Source organism: Boleophthalmus pectinirostris, unplaced genomic scaffold (assembly GCF_026225935.1).
Source record: "Boleophthalmus pectinirostris isolate CB_2022bp ecotype Guang Dong unplaced genomic scaffold, ASM2622593v1 HiC_scaffold_13, whole genome shotgun sequence".
Lineage (NCBI taxonomy): Eukaryota > Metazoa > Chordata > Actinopteri > Gobiiformes > Gobiidae > Boleophthalmus > Boleophthalmus pectinirostris.
The window spans coordinates 6669518-6697080 of NW_026571036.1; the positions used below are offsets into that span (position 1 = coordinate 6669518).

The 27563-nt window shown below is 41.7% G+C and overlaps 1 protein-coding gene across 1 annotated transcript in view; it reads right to left on the bottom strand.

Moving 5' to 3' along the window:
• The window catches only part of fndc1 (fibronectin type III domain containing 1), a 181549-nt gene that overhangs the window by 26263 nt on the left and 127723 nt on the right, over positions 1 to 27563 (bottom strand). Inside the window, exon 18 of the mRNA XM_055149766.1 lies at positions 17738 to 17846. Coding sequence (XP_055005741.1) covers positions 17738 to 17846 — 109 coding nt within the window. The remainder of the gene's footprint in view (positions 1 to 17737; positions 17847 to 27563) is intronic.

The window sequence follows — 27563 nt, forward strand, 5'->3', positions numbered from 1 at the left end:
TGGGACAGGGAGAGAGAGAGGGAGAGAGAGAGGAAGAGAGGAAGAGGAGGGGGGATAGGGACAGGGAGAGAGAAAGGGAAAGAGAAAGAGAGGGACAGAGCATTGGGGGAGAGGGAGAGAGAGATAATAAGGGAAGGAAGAATGGGAAGGTAACAGAAACAGAAAGACAGAGAGAGAGAGAAAGACAGAGAGAGAGAGAAAGACAGAGAGAGAGAGAGAAAGACAGAGAGAGAGAGAGGGAGGGCAGAGAGACAGACAAAGGTAGGATGAAGGGGAGAGGAGTGTGAGACCGTGACATAGAGAGAGGGAGAGACAGAGAGAGAGAGAGAAACACATAGAAAGAGGGATGGAGAGACAGAGAGATGGAGAGAGAGAGAGAGAGTATAGAGAGGGAGGTATAGAGAGAGGGGGGGTCTTCAGAGTTTCCATGAGCCAAGGTCACGTAGAGTAAGTTGAGGGGCCGACTGTGACCTGCACCAACTGAGCTCCACAATCTGGATCTGATCAGGACACGGGACCAGACTCACTAAAATACTGTACAATACTACTACTACTACTACTACTACTACTACTACTACTACTACTACTACTACTACTACTACTATTACAGAGAGAGAGACAGAGAGAGAGAGAGAGGCACACAGTGACAGAGTTTGAGAGGGGCAGAGAGACAACGAGAGAGACAGAGACACAAAGACAGAGAGAGAAATGAGAGGAGAAGAGAGGTGAGGGAGAGAGACAGAGAAGGAGAGAGGGAGAAGACGAGGAGAAGGAGAGAGAGACACACAGAGAGAGAGAGAGAGACCGAGAAGGGCAGAGAGACAGAAGAGAGAGGGAGTCAGAGGGGAACAGGGAGACAGAAAGAGACAAGAAGAAAGACAGAGACGCAAAGACAGAGAGACAGAGAGACAGAGAGAGACAGAGAGAGAGAGAGAGAGAGAGAGAGAGAGAGAGAGGAGAGGGAGAGAGAGACCAAGAGGGGAAGAGAGACAGAGAGAGAGGGAGTCAGAGGGGAACAGGGAGACAGAAAGAGACAGAGGGAGAGAGACAGAGACGCAAAGACAGAAAAAGAGACAGAGAGACAAGAGGAAGAGGAGAGAGAGAGAGAGGAGAGGGAGAAAGAGAGAAGGATAGAGAGAGAAGAGGAGAGGGAGAGAGAGGAGGACACACACAGAGAGATACAGAGACCAAGAGGGGCAGAGAGACAGAAAAAAAGACAGAGAGAGACAGCGATGCAAAGACAGAGAGAGAGACAGAGAGAGAGAGAGAAAGAGGAGAGGAGAGGGAGAGAGAGGAGGACAGAGAGAGAGACAGAGACACACAGACCAGGGAGGGGAAGAGACAGAAACACAAAGACAGAGAGAGACAGAGAGAGAGAGAAGGATAGAGAGAGACACACACAAAGAAACCAAGAGGGACAGAAAGAGACAGAGACTCAACGACAGAGAAAGAGACAGAGAAAAGAGAGAGAGAAAAGAGAGAGAGGAGAGAAAAGAGAGAGAGAGAGGAGAGGAAAGAGAACAGAGAGAGAGAGAGAGAGAGAGAGAGACACACAGACACAGACCGAGAGGGGAAGAGACAGAGACACAAAGACACAGAGAGAGACAGAGAGAGAGAGAGGAGAGGGAGAGAGAAAAACAGAGTGACAGAGAGAGAGAGAGGGAAGGAGAGAGAGAAAGAGAAAAAAAAAGAGAAAGGAAAGAAGAGAGGGACAGAGAGAGAGAGACATACACAAACTGAGAGGGACAGTGAGACAGAGACAAAGACAGAGAGAGACAAACAGAGAGAGAGAAGGAGGGAGGGAGAGAGGCAAACAGAGTCACAGAGAGAAAGGAGGAGAGAATGGGAGAGTGAGAGAGAGGAGGGGAGGGGAGGTAGAGGGAAAGAGAGAGGACGGAAGGAGAGAGAAGAATGAAGAGGGGGAGGGAGGAAACGAGAGAGAGAATGACAGGAAGGGAGTAAAATGGAACGAGAGAGAAAGAGAGGGGAGAGGAGGTGACAGGAGGAGAGGGAAAGTGAACGAGAGGAGAGGGAGAACTGAAGAGAGAAGAGGGAGAGAAAGAAAGTAGGATGACGGAGAGAGAAGGAGAGAGGGAGAGATAGCGGAACAGAGAGCGAGCAGCTGCTAAAAAAGATGATGTCATGTAAAAGAAGAACAAAAGTGGGGAAAAAGTGAGTGAGGTAGTGAAATGATAGTCAAATGAATGTCACATGATTTCTAAAGGTCAGTCGACTTCACTCAGACTCGCGCTCGTGTTGTTAAAGTTGAAATAAACATGTGGTACTTATAACAGTACTCTGGTATTGTCAGAGTGAGACGACTACACACTATTTGAAAACAGATTATGGATTACGTTATGTCATGGAGACCGGAAATTATAATATCCTAATCTCCCGGTACGATATTTTCACGATATACATCTCACAGTACGATATTTATTGCGATAACAAAACTGTTAATGTGCTTCTTTTTCCTCTTAAAATGCCTTAATCCAAAGAACTAAGACTTAAAAGTGTTAGAACTGTTATTTCTTCTTGTAGTCTGCGCTGAAATGGAGCAAAGGATCATGGTCTATGTAGTTCCCGCTGTGTTTTTGAGCTATTGCTGCACCATAACTCTTAATTTGAACAAAGAGACTTGTAATTCGATATATATTGTGATGGTCCACGATGTTATTGTGAGAACTTTGACGATACGATATCACGACATTTCATTTATTGTGACATCCCGACTTCCTACGAATACTTTTGTAGGCAGAAGTAAGGCTGTCAAACTGCGTCGTCAGCCAGGCCATCGACCAGCAACACTCGCACTCCGCTTTCATATAAGGCAAGTGTGAGTGGGTGAAGTGTCTTGCCTAAGGATACAACAGCAGTTCTGTGCCCCACTTGGATCAGAGAACAGTTCCCCGGACCCTCTTCTTTTTCCCTCGTTTATTTGTGCAACCTGGTGCACAACAGTTAATATAAATATAAGATGTTTAAACTTTAGTCATGTAACAACCTTAAATCTGCAATGATTCCTGTAGTAGAGTGTTCTTCTGATGATTCCTGCAATTTAGGACCCATTCACACTAGTACATATTCGAGTCATTTTCGTTGTGGATGCAGTGTTCGTCGACACTAATCTGATGGAAAATGGCTTCAGAGACGGAACGATCTGGTGCCTCCAGCTCCAACGAATTCATCTGAGTATGGATCCCGACACTGTGTGGACCCCTGAAAACGCTGATACGCTGACGTAGGAGCTCTAGTTGTGTCCTTATTAGACCACGTCACTGTGGCTTGCGCCTTCCTGATTCTCTGGGTTCGAGACGTCGGTCATGTGTGCGGAAAACAGTTTAAACAAACCACAGACAAATGGGAAACAGCGGAGCTAGAACTACTCGTTAGTGGGCCATGGAAAACGAGGGACAACATTGGATGTCTCTGCTCTCTCTCTCACTTGCCATCTTCCTCGGTTCAAAATCGGCTGCTGCAACTTCAGACATGGTGCTCCACTTCCTTGTTTTTACCGCCTACGTGACATTGTGACAACGTGACCCTTGTTTTTACCGCCTACGTGACATTGTGACAACGTGACGCCAGCCTAGTCATGTGACTAGCGACCAGGCAGTTTTCGCGTTACTGTGTGGATAAGGAAGGCTTTGATTGCGGACACAGAAACAACATGTCTGGGCGCAAATCGTTTCCGATACGGTGATACGGTGATTTAACTTCTTGGGTTGTTTTTAAAGAAAATGCAGTAAAGTGTGTTTACCTTTTTGACATGTTTCTGATATACGACACGTCACCAAAACAGCCGGTAACTGTTGGACTGAAGATGGTTGCAGCTAGCAGCCCGAAACATGAATTTATCAATGGACAAAACAGCAAAATAAAAACACCATGCAGGACCAGGTAGAGCGGGTTAATACCAACATTTTAAGACCAAAATGACGAGGCTCAGTGCAGCAGATACAGAGAGGGGTGACCATTTTTAGCTACGTCCATTTATATCCAGTCTACGTGTGAAACATTACAGACACAACAGCAGTCCACTCCATCAGAAACAATTTAATGCACCTATACAGCCAACCTTAAATCAATCTCATCAATCAAATACCACGGATATTTCAGGCTGGAACCATATTTGACCGACAGCAGCCTTGAACGTATGTGCGCAGCGTAATGCAGCGCCGTCACCATGAAACAAATCCTCTCCTCCAGAATCGCCGCAGCTCCTCAGACGTGAGCTGCGGTCAGGGGAGAGCTCCGAGCACTCACACCAAGTAGAAAAACAGCCCCCCGTTTTATAACTCTTCACTCCTCTGTCAGTTTTGTTATTACAGCGCCGTCCCGTTCAAACATATAGGTCACATTCTTCTACCTAAACGCCTGGAAAGTTTGTGTTGGATCCAAGAGCAGGCTACTGTACTTATCTACGGCCTATTATTTCTCCCTCCATCTGCAAAACCTACTCACTTTTTTCTCTTTTCAAGTCAATAGTAACTAACAGCATGAATGAAGAATGTTTTTTTTTTGAGTTGTAGTACAGTAAAGTGCTCTTGTTACGCTGTTTTCTGATCTGTTATAATCACTGTTGGGCAAGTTACTTCAAAACTGTACTGTGTTATTTATGACTTGTTACTGTCATTTCATATTACTGCATTTAAAATATAAAAGTTTACACGACTATTGCAGCACTTGAAGTTACTCTCACCAAAATAACTGTGTCAACTTTTGCGCCATATATGGACTGAACCAGGACTAAAGCAGGAATAAACCAGGACTAAACCAGGTCTAAACCAGGACTAAACCAGGACTGAGCCAGGTCTGAACCAGATCTAAACCAGGACTGAACCAGGACTGAACCAGGACGAAACCAGGACTAAACCAGGACTAAACCAGGACTGAACCAGGACTAAACCAGGTCTAAACCAGGACTAAACCAGGACTAAAACCAGGACTGAACTAAACCAGGACTGAACCAGGACTCTAAACCAGGACTGAACCAGGACTAAACCAGGACTAAACCAGGACTAAACCAGGTCTAAACCAGGACTGAACCAGGACTAAACCAGGACTGAACCAGGACTAAAACCAGGACAAAACCAGGTCTAAACCAGAACTGAACCAAGACTGAACCAGGACTAAACCAAGACTGAACCAGGACTGAACCAGGACTAAACCAGGACTGAACCAGGACTAAACCAAGACTGAACCAGGACTGAACCAGGACTGAACCAGGACTGAACCAGGACTAAACCAGGACAAAACCAGGGCTAATCTTGGACTAGGACTTCTTTAGCCCGCGGTAAGTCGACGATCTACCCAGCGTTTCACCGCTGTTGATATTGCGGTGATTTTAGCAAATTTGTATGAAAAAAACAAAAAAAACCCACCACTTTAATCCAGGTTAAAAAAGCATTGTAATGTGCGTTACTGACATTTGTACCGAGTAAAATATAAAAAATTTTCCCTGTAATGCCGAACATTACTGTGTTACAGTAAAAAACAACGCATTGCAGTAATTTGTTACATTTATAAAGCGTTACTCCCAACACTGGTTATAATGTTGTTAACTCCTTTGTTAAAGTTAAAGTAGACCTCAATAAGTTTTTCAGAAATATACTTAAGTATACTTAAATATAATTTTTAAAAAAAATGTTAGAGGTAAAAGTACATTTATTCCTCCTTCAAGTCGAAATAATTCAATTGAAACCTATTGCTATTAGGTGAACATGACACTGATGCCATCTTAAAAACAAAAAAAAAACACTGTTATCAAACCTATACCAAGCCAGAACAATCTACTTTAGATGATTTGGAAAAGGACGAAACTATCATCATAAAACAAGCTGATAAAGGTGCTGGTCGCTGCTAAAATCCTCCAAGACACTGACATAATGCAGACAGGAGAGAGGCTGTTTCTACAGGAGACATGAGCAGTAGATCGCGGGGAGAGACGGGGGTGATGCGCCGAGGAAGATGTTCGTTTGATTGTGTTTTGAACAGTTATTTTGCGCTTCATACACACACCCTCCTCATGGAAAACACCCGAAGAAATGCAGATGATGCAGCTTTAAAGTTAAAAGCAAACGCTGTCAAAGAAGGAAACTGAGCTGCTGCTGCACGTGAGCTCGGCATCAGTGAGTCGATGGTGAGATTTTGGCGACGGCAGCGTGACGAACTGACTCAGTAAATAAAAAAAACAACAAAATCTTTCAGAGGCGATAAAAACAAACGGCCCGAACTTGAAAACATTCTTGAACGTGGACACCTGCGGCTTATATTCAGGTGCTGCCTATATATGTACAACTTTAAAATTGAGTTAAAATTTAGTTGATGCGGCTTATATTCAGGTGCGCTCAATAGTCCGGAAAATACGGTAGGTTTTTTAAGTCTCCATATCATCACCTGATTTGTTTAAAGCTTTTATGCTGTCAAATCGCTATTATTTCTATTTACTTACGTTCACATGTCGGGGCAGGTTCCTTATTATTAACTAAGATTATTTTTTCCCCCATGCTAATTCCCCCATGGCAACCACAATCACTTTGAAAAAACATGTTTTAATGGAAGCAATAAAAGCACCACTGAAAAAAATGCAAGATAAACACGTTCAATGCCAAACTGCGGAATACTCCGCGTGATGCAATAACTCTCCACGGTAACAAGAAGGTGGCAAAGTGACACAGTGCGCCTTTAAATAGATGTTTTACTGTAACATTCCAGCGTGGCATCTACTTTGAACTTTTCCCAGTACGACGTCTCCTGTTCTAAACACGTCTCAATTAAATCCTCATCCGTCACTGACAGTACGCGCGTCCAGCCGAAGATCTGTCTCCACCGCGGCTCTGCTCTGTGGGAGTCCAGACGCATCCATCACACTGCTACGACAAGAGACGCACAACTGGAACACATGAGCACACTTCAGGAAATATAATGGACGTGTGTGTGTGTGTGTGTGTGTGTGTGTGAGCCACTTCTGTGTAGATTTTCCACAAGTCTGAAGTCAAACTATAAAACAGGAGAATAATGCGTGTGTCTGTATCTGACCGAGGTTAGCTGTTTTACAATTGAATTCAACCTTGTGTTTTGTCTAATAATCTACCAATCAATCAATCTATCTATCTCAAGGTTCAAGGTTCTTTATTTGTCATTCAAACATGCGAGAGAAACACATGACACAACGAAATGTGCTCCCCGAGGCCCAGTGATCCAGAAAGAGATAAAAACAATAATAAATAAGCAATGTTAAAAAAATAAATACATTCAAAACAACAACATTTAGCAGTTCCAATGAACGAGTAGTAAAATGTGGCGAGATAGAGAGGCAACCCAAGCAGGAAGTCGGTGTGCACTGTTCACAAGTCTGACAGCCTCAGGAAAGAAGCTGAACTTCAGCCGAGATGTTGAAGGTTGAAGTTCAAGCTAGTTATCTATTTTACCGTATTTTTTGGACTATAAGGCCCACTTAAAATCCTTTAATGTTCTCAAAAATTGATAGTGCACTTTATAATCCTGGTACACCTTATGTATTAATTCTGGTTGTGTTTACTGACCTCGAACTGATTTTATGTCGTACACAGCTCTCAAAAATCTGTCAAAATGTTTAAGGACGTCTTTGGTAAACTACGAAGCCGCACCGCTTGATGGATTGTCAGAGCATTACGGCTGCTGCAGTCAGGAGCCTCACAAAGTAAGTCCAACAGGAGTGAGGTGTTTTTTCAGCTCTTAGTTTATGCAAATGAGCCATGTTTCATTTCTGGAAAATGTAAACAAATGTGCACAAAGCTGCATTAAACACAGTCCAGATCAGTCTCAAGTGTCGTCTGTTTGTTTTGCTTAATGCTCCTTCTAATCCAGTGCACCTTATGGTCGGAAAAATGCAGTATTTACTTATCTATCCATCTGATTTTATTTATTTATTTATTTATTTATCTACAAATCCATCTATCTATTTTTATTTACTTATTTTTATTCACACAAATGGTCACATTTTTAGGACCCAAGGACACGATGACAGCATTCATCTGTGGGAGCTGGAATCACACCAGGAGCTCCGCCACGGTCAGTGAGTCTGATCGCTCAACCAATGATGTTTACAACGAGAGTGAGATTTGGACCACCACTCAATCTATCTGTCTCTCTGTCTGTCTATCTGCTTTTTATACACTTATTTATCTGCTTCTTTATTTATTTATTTATTTACTTCAAAACTAAGTGAATGTTTAAAAAAAAAAAAAAAAAAACTTTTTTGAATCTGCACAAAAACATGAACCTAAAATAAAAATCTGAGGTTTTAGCAAAAATGTAAAACCAGACGGATGTTATATAAACCTAAAGCAAAAGGATCTTGGATTCTTTCAACAGTACAAAAGTAGAATTCAACCTTCTTTTACTATGCATCCTACATGGAAAACCAAGAGATTACACACACACTGTTTTAACAGCATAACACTGGTATTTTCATATTTTTAACCTTCAATAATACATAAGCAAAATGGGTAAAGACTGCACAACAACAAAAACTGAATTAGTACATAGAAGAACACTGCACCAGAGTTACTTCTTGGTTTGCGTTTCCTAATTAGACACAGACGCAGACACAGCACAGAACAATTTTTACTTTATCACATGAAAAAAACGAGTCCAGCCCTTTGAAAACATTATTTAAAATGGGCTAAAAGTCAGCAAAAGAACTTTAGGATGCGTTACTTGTATTGATCTTGCGTTACACATCCACGCCTGCGCTTCAGACACCTGCTGCCCGTCGCTGCGAGGAGTTGAGCTCAGGTTTTCCTACCGTCTGGCTCGTCGCGTAGTAACCGTTTGTTTTGCGGGCGCTTTATGACGAGGCACAGTTGGCACCTCGTCCGCTCCAGCTGCTCGCGGCTGCCAGCGCTCTTGCTCACATCTAGAGTCGTATGTGTGTTTGTGTAGGATTAAAAGGACGGGGCGTGTGGTTAAATTTACTGCGGGGCTACTGCGGAAACTATAAAGGAAAGAGTGTTTATGAAGGAGCGATATATTCTTCTTCTTCTGTATCCTTTTTGAACACTCGTAAGACACACTTATTAGGGCTGAACTAATTAAAAGTGGGAATAAACTCCTAAAAAAAACTACATTTCAAACGGAGCTGGAAAACTGAGTAGTTCATAAAGGACTAAACGGGAGAGTGAGGAGAGGAGGAAGGGGGTTCTGGACGACTAAAGAGAAAAGTGAGGAGGTGGAGGGGTCTGGAGGACTAAAAGGGAGATTGAGGATGAGAAAAGGTGAGGTCATGAGGACTAAAGGGGAGAGTGAGGAGTGAGAAGGGGCAGGGTCTGGAGGACTAAATGGGAGAGTGAAGGGTGAGGAGCGGCGGGGTTTGGAGGATTAAAGGGAAGAGTGAAGGGTGGTGGCGGGGCAGGTCTGTAGGACTAAACGGGAGACTGAGCGGGTAGGAGAGGCGGGGTCTGGACGACTAAAGGGGAGAGTGAAGAGCGGAGGTGGGGCAGTGTCTGGAGGGGGAGAGTGAAGGGTGAGGAGCGGAGGGTGAAGGAAGTGAAGGGTGAGGAGGGGCGGGGTTTGGAGGACTAAAGGGAAGAGTGAAGGGTGGTGGCGGGGCAGGTCTGGAGGACTAAAGGGGAGAGTGAGGGGGGAGGAGGGGCAGGGTTTGGAGGACTAAAGGGGAGAGTGAGGGGGAGGAAGGGTGGAGTTTAGAGGCCTAAAGGGAAGAGTGAGAAAAGGCGGAGTTTAGATGACAGTTTAGATGAGGGGCGGGGTTTGAAGGACTAAAGGGAAGAGTGAAGGGTGGTGGCGGGGCAGGTCTGGACGACTAAAGAGGAGAGTGAGGGGGAGGACGGGTGAGGTCTGGAGGACTAAAGGGGAGAGTCAAGGGGGAGGAGGGGCAGGGTTTGCAGAACTAAAAGGAAGAGTGAGGAGGGAGGAGGGGCAGAGTCTGGAGGTATAAGGAACAGTGTAATTGATCTAGCAGGTGTCCACACTTCAAACACTGCAGCCCTACAGCCAGATGTTTGTAATCCGACACAGTCTTGTGTGAAGTCACATAGTACGTGAAATTGCCATGTCCACTGAAGGCCACACTCATTTTATTTTATTTTTTCTTTACCTAGCTTGTCCTTAAGTTGCCAAAAATTACAATTGACAGTAGACAATGCTATTAAAACATCATACACACAATTGAGGAGCAAAAAAAGTGGATTTTGTGTTTATTTCCAAATAAAATTGTGATTTATAGAGTGCACATAGAGAACACATCACAAGTTTTTCTTCATGGTTGGATTCGTGGCTGACTGTAGGTGCTGGGGTTTACGTAATGACCATTCAGATCAGAGAGAGGCATTTTAGGTTTAAACTAATTTACAATGTTCCATACACAATAACATTTGAGGGAAAATACAAACACAAGTCTCCTAGAACATGTTTGAAGAGGTCTATCATCAGAATTCGACAAGGAAATGATGTTGCTTGCAGTGTTTGTGTTTTGCTAATTACGACCATTCAAACATTTTCAGCTGAACAGCAATAAATCTTGCACGAGTAAACTGAAAAGATGGAGAGAAAACCGATGAGAGAAACAACAAAAACATGTACAGCAGTGTTCTCAAAGTCCTTCAGGTGCTACTGTCAAAGCTCTTCAGTATCTGCGTTTAATTTAAGGTTAATTTGATCCACTTTTTGTTTATAACGACAGTGGAAAAGATGTAGTCCACTTTCAGACCTGGTTTAGTTCTAGATTAGACCTTGAATACTCCTGTTATATACTTGGTTTGGTGTAGGGATGCACCAATACTGATACCGGTATTGAATATCGGTGCCGATACTGACAATTTTGCTGGATCGGATATTGGTTCCATGATATTGGTTGAGTCGTGATCCCGTTTAGGCCTTTAATTAGATGTAATAAACAATTTACAGATTGATTTTGGCCAAGAATGTCTCACATTGTTGTCTGTGTAATCTCTCAGTGGTCTTCTTAATGTGTGTGTCATTCATTCATTCGTTTTTCAAAATAAAACCAAAAATAAGAAAAAAAACAAAAAACAAAAAAACAAACAAAAAAACAAAAAACAAAACAAAAAAAAATATATATTTTTTCATCATTATTTGTCTCCAAAACCAAAATGAAGGGGACTACAGGACTAAAACAGGACTACACCAGGACTGAGTGTCAGGACAGGTGCGCCCGTGTAGACTGTCAGGTGATCAGGACTGAGACCATGACCAGACCAGGAACAGACTGGGACTGAGACCAGGACCAGACCAAGAACAGACTGGGACTGAGACCAGGACCAGACCAAGAACAGACTGGGACTGAGACCAGGACCAGACCAGGAACAGACTGGGATTGAGACCAGGAACAGACTGGGATTAGGACCAGGACTGAGACCAGGACCAGACCAGGATTGAGACCGGGATTGGGACTGAGACTGGGACCAGACCGGACTGAGACCAGAACCAGACAGTGACCAGCCCAGGACTGAAACCGGGACCAGACCAGAACTGAACCAGGACTGAACCAGAACTAAACCAGGAGTGATCCCAGGACTAAAACAGTACTACACCAGGACTAAACTAGACCTAAACCAGGACTAAACCAGGACTGAACCAGGACTAGGTCGTGATCCCGGTCTGGTACCGATATCAATCCTGGTTTGGTCCCGGTCTCGGTTGTGGCCTCAGTCCCGGTCTTGGTCCCAGTCTGGTGCCGGTCTCAGTCCTGGTCTTGATCTGATCGATTGGTCCGGTCTCAGTCTCCTCACCTGACAGTCTACATGGGACATTCTCATGGGCCTTTTCATTCCGACATCACTCAGTCCTGGTTTAGTCCTTTTGTAATCCTGGTTTAGTCCTGGTTGAGTCCTGGTTCAGTCCGTATGCGGCACAAAAGTCCGGCATCGCAGTTTAAGTCACGGAAACGGGAAACGACCACTATCCAGTTTTCCCATTATTCATTTAAGCACAAATTCAAAAACTGAAAAAAAAAAAAAAAAAAAAGCATTTTGGTTTTGGAGACAAATGAAGAAAATAGTTGTTGTTGTTTTTTTCATTTTCTTATTTTTGATTTTATTTTGACAAAAGAATGAATGAAAGATACAGGGATTCTTCTTCAGTTTGAGTTTAGTTTGTCAGCAGTCATTTTAAGCCGACAGGTTAAAAGTCGTGTCCAGGTTCATTTAAAACAGCGGGAAACAACTCTGCATGTTTAGATTGTTATTGTTGTTGACATGTGACCTGATTGGGGTCAAGAGCTCACCGAGGCTTCACGCTCAGTCTGGACAGGACACAGATACGCTGCATTGTTTAATTCTGGCTGAGTCACGGGGGCCCCGTCACTCCATTGTCTCCTCCGTCAGCAGTGACATGTCTCAGAGGCAGATGCATGCATACCCTGAAGGCACAGAATTTCCAAAATTTTTATTTACTTTTGTTTATTTATTAGGCTCTCTTAGCTGTACCCATGGGCCAGCTGGTCTTCCTGGGGTTCTACTTTTAATGAGCTACCGATGTTTGTTGCTCTTGTGTGTAATGAATTTTAGCTGCAGGAGAATTTTGCTTTGTGTATTGCAAATTATTGTTATTAGCATAGTTTTGAGGTCTGCTGAACCTTTTGGCTTTGTCGTATCAGAGGTAGAATTAAGTATGTATTAAGTAGGCCATGGAAAAAAGCAAATTTTATATATTCTAGTATGCGAAATGTCAAAATGTCACCAAGAAAGCTTAATTGCATTGATAGGCTTGTCGTAATAATACATTTGGACATGCAGAAAATTACTATAGAAAATGTCATTCTAAGCAAGCAAGTAAAACAAACTACTTTATGCCACTGACACAATTCGAACAATAAAGAATGTGATGTATTGAAGGGATGCACCGATCCAGCTTTTTCAGTTCTGATTCTGAAACTATAGCTTTAAATAAACCGATACCAGTGCAGAGACTGACAACAGCTTTATTTCCTTTAAAATAAAACTCTAATACAACAATAAAACTGATCCAAATGTGTCATGCATTTGTTATTTATCCTTCAAGAGAACGGCTTTGTATAAATAAAAGTTCAAATGTTTTCTGAGCCTAATATGCACTGATATCTGATTCCAGTATCGGTTCATCCCTATAAAAATTTAAGAAAAATTCCTTACTAGTGCAAAGAAATCTACATACAAGAAATACTGAGTAGGGGTCTGCAAAAATTTTGAAATATCAACATATTGTATCGTTTAATGTGATGATACAGTATCGATATCGCCAAGTCGAGTATTTTTTGGTATATTTTAATCAATTATTTTGTTACAGTGCTACAGTTTTGTTGCTTGTTTAGAGAAAAGAAGCTTATTTGTGCAACCCATTTGACATATTTACTGTTCTGATGATTAAAATGTGTGTGTTTCATATTAACTTTGCACAAGAAGCGGTTTAACAAAGACTTTTAGTATCACAGCCATGATTTAGCTGTTTATTTTTTTATTGAAAGTGCACCGTATTGAGGTATGTATCGTATCTGCAACTTCTTAATGATACCCAGCGCTAATACTGAGCCTAAAAGCTTTTTTATACTGCACGATAAAACTATATAGTCATTATCGAGGCCTGCAGGCACGAAAAAATTTTCAGTTTGACAAAGTGCAGGGTACATTGCCACTTAAAATAGTCACATTGCTGAAGAGGCGTACACCCACACAGTAAATCACTTTCATTGTTGACCATCCCACCATTTAGCACACACTCCGATGTTACGCTCTACATGTTGTGCAGCATGTCGTAGGGTTATGTGGCTAGAAGTCAGTAGTTTGACTTGTTGCTGTAATATGAGGCTTCTGATGTAACTAACACTGTAGCAGGAATCAACAGCACCACATCCTGCCTCAGCCTCGCGCCCAGACGTGGAGCGGCGTCGTCACTGGCAACCCACTGAAATCAACCCACGCACCATCGGGTCGACTGGCACGCTCAAATGCTTGTCTAGATTTCTTTAAAGAAGCCAGGTGCCAGGCCAGGTGGGCATTCATAAGTAATGTTCAGTTCAGTATGTCACACTAATCTGTTTGGGTGGGCAGAATGAAACTGAATCGGCAAGCAAATATAGAGTATGTGTGTTTGTTTTAGGTCGTGGGGTTTGATTGGGTGGGCAAGAATATAATTAGCAATGCCATCCTTGTCTATGGCTACAGCTTAAATGTCCTAAAATTGACACTTTAAGCCATGTTATGATGTTTTTACCTCCTCAACCTACATGGAGTTGTGTTTTGTTTCATTCACGTGTGTTTGAGTAAACCTTTATTATTATTTCAGTAGAGACTGGAAATTCCAGGTGTGAAATTATTAATATCTGCATACTAAATCTGAAAATGTAATAAGGATGAATCAAACATGCATGAATCAATCAAAATACAACTTGAGAAAGGAAATGAAGATGGGAAAACTGTCATAACATGGTTAAAATCCCATTAAAGACAACTTTGCATAATTTAAATCTTAGTATTTAGGTACTTTCATTGCTTTGCTTGTTACAAATACATGCAAAGTATGTTTTACACTACAGTCTACAGTCATTGCTGTGTACCGTAGTATCACAGTATGACCATACAAGCTACAGGACTGTAAATAATCCCAAATTTTAGCGTTGTATTGAGCTTGGGGCTATCATAACACGTGTAACAATAACACGGCTTTATTATCTTGGCCTTTCTTTTGTTTGGGTTATTTTCTTCTTGTCAGTTTGCGATGTAGAGCTGCTGAGACAAAGCGTGTGCTGATCTAAAGTAGGTGTGTTGCGTCTTGGAAAAGTGTCTCTACAGAGCCGCTTTGAGCCTGACATGTCTTTGTTCTTGTCCCTGTGTGCGGTCCTCTCTCACCTCTTTTGTACTGCTATTATCTCACTCAATAAAAAAATGGGGGTAGTCCTTGGCGGAGGTCTGCGCTCTCTGAGTGCTTTTCTAGTTCTTTTTGTTTTTAAAATGTGTTCTGTAAAGCGTCTTTGAGTGTCCTGAAAAGTGCTATATTTAAAACAAGTATTATTATTTATTCTCCGTTAGGTTTCAAGCATCATTAAACATGTTATTCACTGACCGCAGGCCCAGCAAACTAATATAATAATAATAATGCAGTTAATGTTACAGATATAGAGATGGGACAAGATCACTTGCCAAAAATGTGTGCATACATGAGGAAAATTTTTTGTGAGATTTTATTTATTTATTTTTTTCATTTATTTTACTTTTAAATTGAAAAAAAAAAAAAGGTTTAAGGGCTGGTAAGTTACAACTCTTGGGGAACTGTGATTCTAAAATCTATTACTGCAACTAAAATTTTAAATAAAAAAAAATGCAACACTGCAAACGGGATCGCATAATTATTTTAATATAAATTCAAGGGCGTAGGTTTGGTTTCAGCTTTGGTGGGGACATTATCAGTTAACCCCCCCCCCCCCTTTTTTTATTTTTATTTTTTCATTTCACAAAATGTGCAGTTTGTGTCCATTGTCCTTCTAAGATGATTCTTTAGCGGATAACGTGAGTGCGTATACATGCACATCAATAACCCGGTTATGATTCGGGTTTTTTGAGTATCCCAGTTTCTTGATGGTGCATGTAAATGCAGTAACCCGGTTTCAGTAACCCGGTTATGGCAGTATCCCGGTTATTAGAAACCGGGTTACTGTAGCTGGTTTATTCCGATAGTAACCGGGTTACTTGTGGCATGTATACGCAGTACCCCGGTTACTGCAACATAAAGTTGAGTGCACATGCGTCCAAAAGACACTTTCCAGCCTTTCACCACAACAGTAGTCACATAAATAAATTGACCAACATAAATAAAGTGACCAAACGAGTGAAATGACTGTAAAATAAAGAGCTGCGCTAAACCTGCACACGTACAATCTGCACTCGTACGACCTGCACTTGTGTGACGCTGAAAAGCTAAAACATGAACTATCTCCTATACACTATACGCACAGAACACACTTACCATCATTAGCGCCTCTTCTGTCACAGAAATAACACACATAATCCACAGAGTCGTGTCATTTAGTCCAAAAGAAACTGATCACATCAGCGGCGCAAGGATCGAGTTGTTTTTTCGCCGCTAAAAGTTTATGCTAATTAGCCTCGGTCTTAAGTTTCGTTTCTGTAAAACGTAAACAAATGTGATCACAGCTGAATTATCTGATCAAACGGGCTGATGTGTCTATAGTGTTTATGGTTTATATGTTGTAAAGTTGAGTTTATTTATGCAGAAGATTTTAATGAAGAATCTGCACAGTGGATTGTGGGAGATCTCGTAGCTCCTTAGCTTCTTATGCTAAAGGAGCTCACGGTTTGTATTTTTCCTGGTTTATGAAATTGATATAAGTTAATTTTTGCGCCTGCGCATTTGTAAGATTATGTCAAGAAACCGGGATACTCCATTTGATCATGTATACGGGGATATGAGTGTCCCGGTTTCTCAGTGCACATGTAAACGCAGTAACCCGAATACTGACATAACCGGGGTATGGCTAATAACCGGGTTATTGATGTGCATGTATACGCACTCAGTGATGTAGAAGTTTGTAGCAGATTTCCTTTTGCTTGTTGGTGATGAGATATTTGTGAGGTCATGTCCAAACATTTTTCCATGGATATTGTCAGTAGAGTTGGGCACGAGTAGGGCTTCGTTTAGGAGGTGCACTTGTGGTGATAGTCGCTCTTTTTCCGCGTCGACTCATTATAAGTAAAGTTTAATTGAAGATGCGGCCCTGTCCTACCACTTCCCCAGTTTAGGCTCCTGGCTCCACTAATGACATCACTGTGTTGCAGCCAATGAAACAGCGGCAGGAGTAACCCTTTCGTCATATCACTGAATACATCTCAGAACGTCTAATAATCAAAATATGAACTAAAACCTGTTAAATCAGTACTATTGAGTTTGGAAAAATATCTGAATAAATTTATATTTTTGTTTATTAAAATAAAATGGCAAATATTGGTAGGGACTATTCTGTCTTCCCCAAATATTGGTTGTGACACGTCCCCGCTGTCCCTATGCAAACCTACGCTCTTGTATAAATGATTTCAAAAACTTACATTGTCTCATTTTCGTGAACCTCTCGTGTCTCGTCTCGTCACTTGTCCCAGCTCTAGTAAGATACTACTGGAGCCAAAGCTGTCCTGGGGCAGTCTGACAAAAGCGAGGCTGCCAATCTGCGCCATCCGACCACCACCTCAAACTCACGCTAGGCAATGTGGGTGAAGTGTCTTGCCTAAGGACACCATGATAGTTTCCACCAGGCTTTATCATGCAGGTATTACTACAAAACTATATCACCAAAATACATTTCTGTTGCTTTTCTTGTGATAAAGTAGTACCTTTGGAAGTGCATGACATGAATTAAGATTTATGATGCAAAAAAATATTATATGGAAATTATGCGGTGGAAGGATACATACTAGACGGTGTTATGAAGAAAATAATTAAATCAACAATGGGAAAGATGCATCAGGCTGGACAAAAACCATGACTAGACACTTTAAAAATATACCATTAATGAGGCGCATACATTGTGCATCGTCGGCTAAAAATACAATAAAACAAACAGTGCAAAACCATTATAAAAAACCGTCGGGAGCACAAAGCTTATTCAAATGACTCGCATGTGAAAAATGCGAGCAGGAATAGCTGAGGCCTAAATATTTGGAGAGTAATCGTGTGTCTGTGTATAAGAGCTGATAGATACATAAATACATGGAGTGATGTGATTGGTTACCTGGAGTTGGGCTTGAGGTTCTCCACAGGCAGATGTGTCCCACTGGACGAGCGAGAGGACCATCTGTTGTTCAGCACGTCGTCGTAGGAGGCCGAGTAGACCATGTAACCTGCGAGAGGAACAAACAGACCAAAGACTAGTTATAACTTGTTTAGTATTTGTCATTCCTGTGGACTGGAGATGGTCACTTTATGTCAGGGGGTTTAGTCTGTACTGGGGAAACCAGGATGCAGTATCATTTATACATAAGTAAATATAGTAATACTGTTTTATAAATCAGTAAGAATGACTAAACTAAAATACTGAAATCTCTCTGGTTCTGTGGTTATTTTGTAATAAGTTGACTGTATTTTGAGATTAAAAGAAATGCCATTTTCAATCCCTACACTGGCATCTGTCGGCTACTGACTATTGGTAGATACTTAAGGACAGGGGTCATCAAACTAAGGCCCACGGGCTGATTCTGGCCCGCCACACCCCTATGATCGGCCACCAAGCCCCTCTGCCCCCTGCCACTTGAACTGGCCCCATGCGGCAATCCTCAAAAGTTGTCATGGCCTTTTTTTTAAAATTACTTTTTGACAAATAATAACACGTCTGCATCTTGTATTTTGTTGCTTTTTTCATTTAAAAAATATTTATATTTATGTGAAGTATTTATATTTAAATCATTATATGATGTATTTACATTTGTCGCTGAATTTGCCGTTGAATTGTCATCACCTGACAAGCTCGAGATCAAACAGTGTCAGCAAAATGGCGAGTGTTGAAGTACTACAAGTCGACAGAGAGTGCCGAGTTTTCAAAGAACAGTGGACAACTAATTATTTTTTTGTTCAGTGTAAGGGCCGTGCAGTTTGTCTGATATGTAAAGAAAGTGCGGTGGTTTTCAAAGAATATAATCTGCAGCATCATTTCTGTTATACGGCCGACCCGACCCTGGCCCCCATCACAGTCAGGAGCGATAATGTGGTCCTCAGAGGAAAAAAGGTTTGGTGACATAGTATCAGTATTGGTATTGAAACTGGAAGAAATTGGATACCTGCATCCCTGGGCCCAGCATAGTGTTTATATGCATGACTTTCTGGTCCATTGTCCTGTCAGTCCTAGTGCTACTTATGGCTCTTTCTTTTTTAAAAGTAATTTAACATTTTTTTAAATAAAAAAACAGAAATGACGCACAAAATAAACACACTAGAAACTGCGCATCGTGGCTCTAAAAATACCTTCACATTTTTTACATGGGAGTTTTCTCTGCAAATCACTGATAAAATGAGACACAGAATAAGGCAGAGTGAGGAGAGGAGAGGCCCTGGCTGGAGCAGGTTAAAGTCAGTCTGACTTTAATAACAAATGAGAGCTCACTGTCAAAGTTCTGTCTTTTGTTTACATGTTTTCTCCAGTCCAGCTCAGTTTCTCAGTCTGTTCTGGTCCTCCTTTTGCTACCTCCCACCTTTTTCTGCTGCCACTCCTTCCCTAATCATCTCAAGGTAGACTATAGGCGAGTTTCAGCTGACGTCATTGTTATTAAAAGCCCGCGTTGCATGCTGGGAAATATTTTGGAATTTTCGGAAGCAAGAAACAGGATAGTGGTCAAACACAGTGCGTAACCTCGTGTATTTATCCCCGATAATGGTAAATTCCTGCTGCATTATCGGATGCACAAATAGAAGCACGGAAGGAGGAAAAAGGGCGGCAGTTCAGTTGGTAGAGCATTCGCCCACTGATCTGAAGGTTGGCGGTTCGAATCCAGCTCTTGACATAAACATCACAGGTTGGCTGGTGTGATTCCAGCTCCCACAGATGAATGCTGTGTCCTTGGGCAAGACACTTAACCCACCTTGCCCACAGTGTCTGCGTACACTGGTGTGTGAATGTGTGAGTGGTTCCTTGTTGTAAAGCGCTTTGAGTGCCTTGAAGGTGGAAAAGCGCTATAGAAAAATGTGACCATTTACCAAAATGTCTTTTTCGTATTCTGAGTGAAAAGAACCGCTAACGGTGAATTAAACGGACTTTCAAACATCCGCAGAGCAAACGTAGAAGATCCTAACAAACCGTGGACTCCAACAAGTTCAACAACACATCGAGACTCTTGGAGGTTTTCATCTTTTCTGCTGTGAATGGCCCAGGAGTTTCCACCAAGTCATTGTGGATATCACCAAAGTGAATATTTGTCCAGGTAGTTGGCGATTCTGACCAGAACTTTGGTTTGTTCCACCTTTTGTCGGGGTTGAAAAGGGTGATTTGGCTCCGTCGATGCTTATGACCAATTTCTGGTCAAATGGTCTTGGGTCCTCTGCCGTTAGAGTGGATAAATAACCGGGATCAATACCCTTTACGTGCTTTCTCGCTCCGTCCGTCATGTTGAATTAGTGTTTCTTGCCGCCGACCAAAATAATTCCCAGCATGCAACGCGCGCTTTTTTCAACAATGAAACTCGCCTTATATATACTCCAGCTGTTCATTCAGTCCTTGCTAGATTGTTGACCAGTCACGACAGACATTCAATCTCTGTATCTGAAGTTTGCAATTTGTGCAATTCTGCATTATTTCCCTGTTTGTAGTCGATGTTTCTGAGTTTATCCCAGCCAGAATTTCCCAGTTTTAGAGGATATTTTAGTTCACATCATAAATTATATATTCTTTTGTTGTTTATGAGCCTGATTTGTCCTATTAAGATTTACATTTTGAAGGACACTTTCTGTTGCACTGAAATAGATTTAGCGTTTGGCTGTATTCTCTGTGTTCCATTAGAGTCGAAGTCGCTCGCATGATACTCGCAGAGAAACCGGAGAGGAGAAGCTGCGGCTCTCGTGCTTCTGCTCACGGTCGAAGCCTCCTGTCAATCTCAGCGCTCGCCACAGAAGCGTAAAACCTTCATGTATTTTCAGCTGCGGCGCCAGGTCCAAATCTGACAGGTTCTAATGGCGGCAGGAGCGCGGCCCGGAGTGAAAATAACGCAGGTGCTCGTTTTCTCTACGTGCTCTGGCCTTCTGACAGTAATGATATCACAAGACGCATCCTTCTTAGAAAATGTAGTATTTGTACGAAGCTGTTTTTGAAGAGCAAACATTATAAAAGCTCAAATTAAATGATTGAAAATGTCCCTTTAACCAGCGGGGGGTTCGACCTGGACGGACATTTAAAACTCACTCCACTAAATCAACGCGCACGGAAAATCCTGCTCTTAAAAAGACGGTTCCTGGAGGTAGGTGGTCTCGCTTTGAGGAAACATCTGCGAAAACACAACTTGGCATCTGTCTGTCTGTCTGCGTCTGTCTCTCTTTACTTCTGACCTGTGGCTTGTGGTTTCGTCTGCTGCAAATAACTTTCTAATGCCATACTGCGGGACATTCCGGGCCAAGCTAGAACATCTCCCCGGTGGAAGCTGAATCGGAAAGCGACACAGGACACCTTTAAAGCCTCGCATGTGTTTGTGTTGGACCGGTCCCAGTACATCTGTTTCCACGATCCGCCGTCAGACCGGGCGATGTACTTGACTTGTGCCTTTGCGGCGTAACTTCGCTTTCAAGATTTTTTCCTATAAAATCCGATGTAATCCAGCGCTAATTATTCCGAGGCCAAAACTGATAAAGGGTTTTAAATCAAAGCAGGTAGGAATTCCTGACCTCATCTCTTGGACATTACACGTGAACACATGTTTTGAACACTTGTTTGGAAAGTGAAGCGGTGTTGTGCAAATACGGAGCGATACATCAGACTAAACCTGCTCTACCTGCCAACGTGTTTACATGGTACATAGAAAAGTAATGGGATTGTAAATAGACTCCTCACTTTTATGTGAAGAGGTGAAATTACAGTCTTTAGTGTGCATTGTGTGAGCACTGTGTAAGTTTTTTTAGGGTCTGCAACCTGCTCGTCCCCATGGAGATGTTATGTTATTGTTTTAGCTGATGCTTGTCAACCAAAACAATCTTATATTTGTTATAACATGGATTTATCATTAGATAAATATACATAATGCATTTGAAAACAGGTTTACTCCTGGGCATACAAGCATTTTTTCAAGTTGCACAGTGTAATTTTTCTGGGATGTTCCACAACATTTTTAAACAAATATATTTGTTTAAAAATTTTGTCCGTGTCTTCACTGTCATTGTTACTGTCAGCATTTTTGTGTTTGACCATGTTTATTTGTTTTATTTGTTATGTTTATAGAAGCGTCTGGAACAGCGAGCAAATCAAGTGGTTGAGCGCGTTCATGCGCTGCAGTAAAGCGCAACGTTTGTTACTTCAAACGCCAGGTCTTGATGGAAACATGTGCGGGATACATTTGGATTATTTTTCAATGGGGAAATAATACACCACGATAAAGCAGGTTTAACGTGACAATTCAGCTCCGGCAGTTTTGCGTCTCTCTGTGGGAGTGAATGGAAGCGAGAGGAGGACACGCCCCCCATGCTTCCAGGTGTGGCTCCGCCTTTACCAGTTACGCTGATCGCCAGACAATCCGGACACCGACAGGAGACTCAACCCTGCAGCATCCGGCGTCAATGGGTTAAATTAAGTTAAATTAAATGCCAAACTGTGAAACATTCCAGGGGAAAAAAAAAACAAAACAAACTGTAAAATCGACATCGAGTCAAGCAAGTGTCAGACGCTCTGCCAGAAAAGTTGTTGTGCACACGCTGTCGCAGACGAGCCGTGCACAGGGAGCGTGTGTGTTTGTGATGCGCCGTAGAGTCTCCGCGGGTTTCAAATGAGCGCACAGGCCTGCACTGAGACGCCCCACACGCTCCTGCACCCGCTACAACTTTATTACCAACAGCAGCGGCCGTAATGAAATATGATCACACTTGTTGAGCGTCAGACCTCGAGTGAGAGACAAGACCGAGTCCAAACGCGATCGAGTCCGAGACGAGACGCGGCGATCTACCCACACGACTGGGAGATCGCGATCGACGTATTGAGCACCCGCTTTAAAACCATCATACACTATACTGCCACTACAAGAGACAAATTATTAGCAAATGCCTGAAAAAAGCACAAAAATCTACAGCGTCTTTAATGTAAAAAACAGACCAAAATACCAAAGACAAAGTTGTCAAAAGTGCTTGGTATAAAACGGACAACACCGCACCTCTGAGTTTTTTACAGGGGTGGTTTAGTTCATGTTTTACTGGCGCTTCTATTACTCAGAGTTGGAGGAAGAATAAGACCTGTCAGTGAAGTTAACCACGTCATCTGTTACCGCGTTAGTGAAGAACACAGTGTACTTGTGTCGAGGCTTTGGGGATTGAAACCAAGTTCGAGCTCAAATATATCACCTGCTAACACATGAATCATTTAGAAAAAAAAAAAAAAAAAAGGTGGTAAGATAAATAAGACTTTTATAAAACCCTGAACTCGGTATCAGGGGCTTTGTGATCTAATTCTTCTTGAAAATGGTCGATATTACGTTATTTTCTGATTGTTATAAAGTTGTTTCCTCATCACAAACAGACCTGGAGTTGTGTTTTGTTTCATTCAAACATGTTTAACAAATAAACTCTGCAGATTTAGACCGAGTTCTTCTCTTAAATGGAAAGCAGTCGGTTCCAACTCGTGATGTCATGTGGTGATACAGGAAGTGCTCCACTGTGTTTGTAAACTCCACACGCCTTCATGAGAAAAATGTCACTAATTTCAGCTCTGGACTGATAATAACTAAACATGTGGACTAAAAAAAAAAAGGACTAAAACAGGACTAAACCAGGACCAAACCAGGACTAAAACAGGATTAAAACAGGACTAACCCAGGACCAAACCAGGACTAAACCAGGATTAAAACAGGACTAAACCAGGACTAAAACAGGACTAAACCAGGACTAAACCGGATCTAAAACCAGAACTAAACCAGGTCTAAACGAGGTCTAAACCAGGACTAAACCAGGACTAAACCAGGTCTAAACCAGGACTAAACCAGGACTAAAACAGGTCTAAACCAGAACTAAACCAGGTCTAAACCAGGTCTAAACCAGGTCTAAACCAGGTCTAAACCAGGTCTAAACCAGGACTAAACCAGGACTAAAACAGGTCTAAACCAGGACTAAACCAGGACTAAAACAGGATTTAACCAGGACTAACCAGGACCTAAACCAGGTCTAAACCAGGACTAAACCAGGACTAAAACCAGGAACTAAACCAGGACTAAACCAGGTCTAAACCAGGACTAAACCAGGACTAAAACAGGTCTAAACCAGAACTAAACCAGGACTAAACCAGGTCTAAACCAGAACTAAACCAGGTCTAAAACAGGTCTAAACCAGGACTAAACCAGGACTAAAACAGGTCTAAACCAGGTCTAAACCAGGTCTAAACCAGGACTAAAACAGGTCTAAACCAGGACTAAACCAGGTCTAAACCAGGACTAAACCAGGACTAAAACAGGATTTAACCAGGACTAAACCAGGTCTAAACGAGGACTAAACCAGGACCAAACCTGGACTAAAAGAGGATTTAAGCAGGACAAACAAATCCAGGCATGTTTTTGATGAGGTAACAACATTATAAAATGGCTTAAATCGTCAATTTTCAGTAATTTACTTTTCAAAAAATATACATGCACTTTTTTTTTTTTTTTTTATTGTTGTAATAAATTGGCAAGAGGGTCCAAATTTTTCACTTTTTTAGCTGGAAAATAAGGAAGGATTAAACACATAAATCCAAATATAGCTCTGATTCCTTGTTGCTGTAGGCTGTGTGCACGATCGCGCCCGGATCACTGTTAGTGTCATTACTTCCATGTCCAAGTTTATCTCTCTGAGGTTTTTGAGTCGTGCTAAAATGAGTAAATATTTAAAGATAAAGGAGTGAACAGGGAGCTGTGGATGGATGTCACTGACAACATGTTAAAAAGTACATAAATTAAATTAGTACTTCTGTATTTAGAAAGAGAGATGTTTGTGTCTCAGTAAAGCTTATTTTGAGGCATAATAAATATTACAGCAGTGCCATAAACTGAAGTATTTTACATATAAAAATAACCGTGTTGTCTTTATTTTAAATCAGCTGAAATTTTACTTTAAGTTTTAATTTTAATAAGAGTGAGTTTTATCTTTGTTGACGTATTCCTTCAAAGCAGGCGTCCAACCCCCGGGCTGTGAACCGATACCAGACCGTGGGCCACGAAAGAGTAAACCCCCCCTCCCATACACATGGTAACCAGGACTAAACCAGGACTAAAACTAGAACTAAAACAAGGACTAAACCGGGTCTAAAACCAGGTCTGAACCAGGTCTAAACCAGGACTAAAACTAGAACTAAAACAAGGACTAAACCGGGTCTAAAACCAGGTCTAAACCAGGACTAAACCAGGACTAAAACTAGAACTAAAACAAGGACTACACCAGGTCTAAAACCAGGTCTAAACCAGGACTAAAACTAGAACTAAAACAAGGACTACACCAGGTCTAAAACCAGGTCTGAACCAGAACTAAACAAGGATTAAACCGGGTCTAAAACCAGGTCTAAACCAGGACTAAACCAGGACTAAAACTAGAACTAAAACAAGGACTAAACCAGGTCTAAAACCAGGACTAAACCAGGACTAAAACTAGAACTAAAACAAGGACTACACCAGGTCTAAAACCAGGTCTAAACCAGGACTAAAACTAGAACTAAAACAAGGACTAAACCGGGTCTAAAACCAGGTCTAAACCAGGACTAAAACTAGAACTAAAACAAGGACAAAACCGGGTCTAAAACCAGGTCTAAACCAGGTCTAAACCAGAACTAACCAAGGATTAAACAAGGACTAAACCAGGACTAAATCAGAATTTAACCGGGTCTAAAACCAGGTCTAAACCATAACCAAAACTAGAACTAAAGCCAGGAACTATACCAGGTCTAAACCAGGACTAAACCAGGACCAAACCAGGACTAAAACAGGATTTAACCAGGACTAACCCAGGACCAAACCAGGACTAAACCAGGACCAAACCAGGACTAAAACAGGATTTAACCAGGACTAACCCAGGACCAAACCAGGACTAAACCAGGACTAACCCGGATCTAAAACCAGGTCTAAACCAGGTCTAAACCAGGACTAAACCAGGTCTAAACCAGGTCTAAACCAGGACTAAACCAGGTCTAAACCAGGACTAAACCAGGACTAAACCAGGACCAAACCAGGACTAAACCAGGACTAACCCGGATCTAAAACCAGGTCTAAACCAGGTCTAAACCAGGACTAAACCAGGTCTAAACCAGGTCTAAACCAGGTCTAAACCAGGACTAAACCAGGTCTAAACCAGGTCTAAACCAGGTCTAAACCAGGACTAAACCAGGTCTAAACCAGGACTAAACCGGATCTAAAACCAGTATAAACCAGGACTAAACCAGGAATAAAACCAGACTAAACCAGGAATAAAACCAGTACTAAACCGGGTCGAAAACCAGGTCTAAACCAGGACAAATCCTGGACTAAAACCAGGTCTAAACCAGGAATAAAGCCAGGTCTAAGCCAGGACTAAAACAGGATTTAACCTGGACTAAAACAGGATTTAACCTGGACTAAAACAGGATTTAACCTGGACTAAAACAGGATTTAACCAGGACTAAACCTGCACTAAACCACGTCGCACCGCAGCAATACCCGGTCTGCTAAATATTGTCGGACATAACCCTGGTCCGTGGCTCTACAGTTTGGGGACGGCTGCTTCAGAGCTCACTGAAAGCCTTACAGGAAAAGAGTAATAGATCATGACAGCATTATGAACACAACATAAAAAATATCTCGTGCTTCGTGCGTGTTTCCAGTTTACGTCACACATGTGTTTGATAGAGTCTACGTTAAAGCCCCAGTGGAAAGTCCTTCATTCTCGATGTTCTCCTTTATCTCCGTTATTGACTTGGCTCTGCAGTAAAAGTGAGGATCCTGCTGCTGTGTTCTTCCTCTCTGCGCTTTCATATAAACGGGGAAATCGCTCTAATGGCTCCTTGTGGATGTTACAGACTTGGCCGTCCACATTTGTAAAGAAGTATGTTTGTAAAACTTCTAAAACACTGCCAGTCAAAAGTTTGGACATGCCCTCTCACTTAATGCTGATTTCTTTTTTTTTTGATACCTACAGAAGACGTCAAATATGTGAAGCAAGAAAAAACTAACTCGACTCAGGCTACGTTTATATGAAGACGGTCTGAACAGAAGACGAAAAAGCGGCGTCGCGTCTTCACTTTTTATTTTATTATCATTTAGACGAGGGTTTTCAGGAGGAAATCTGCGTGCATACTAGGGATGTAACAATAACAGAAATATCGTGATATCGTATCGTCAAAATTCTCTCAATAATATCATGGACCATCATGATATATAAAATTACAAGTCTCTTTGTGTTAAATTAAGAGTTATGGTGCAGCAATAGCTAAAAAAAACACAGGGAACTACATAGACCATGATCCTTTGCTTCATTTCAGAGCAGATAACAAGAAGAAATAACAGTTCTAAGCACTTTTAAGTCTTAGTTCTTTGGATTAAGTCTTGTCAAGGTGTTTTAAGAGGAAAAAGTAGCATATTAGTCTCCACAAAATATCATAATAAATATATAACGGCGAGATGTATATCGTGAAAATAGCATACCGAGAGATTTGTATATCACTACATCCTCCAAAAGGACTCTTTTTGTAGGTATCATTAGGTCTCTCACTTTGGGTGGGCTGTATATGGGCTACATTTTAAGATCCACTGTATTTATATAGACCTGTATAGTTTATAGCTGTATAGTTGGGTGATAATATACTATATCTATATGTATCCAGATATTCTTCTTATTTTTCTATTATTATTCTATGATTTTTGTACTATGATTAATATTTCATTATTATT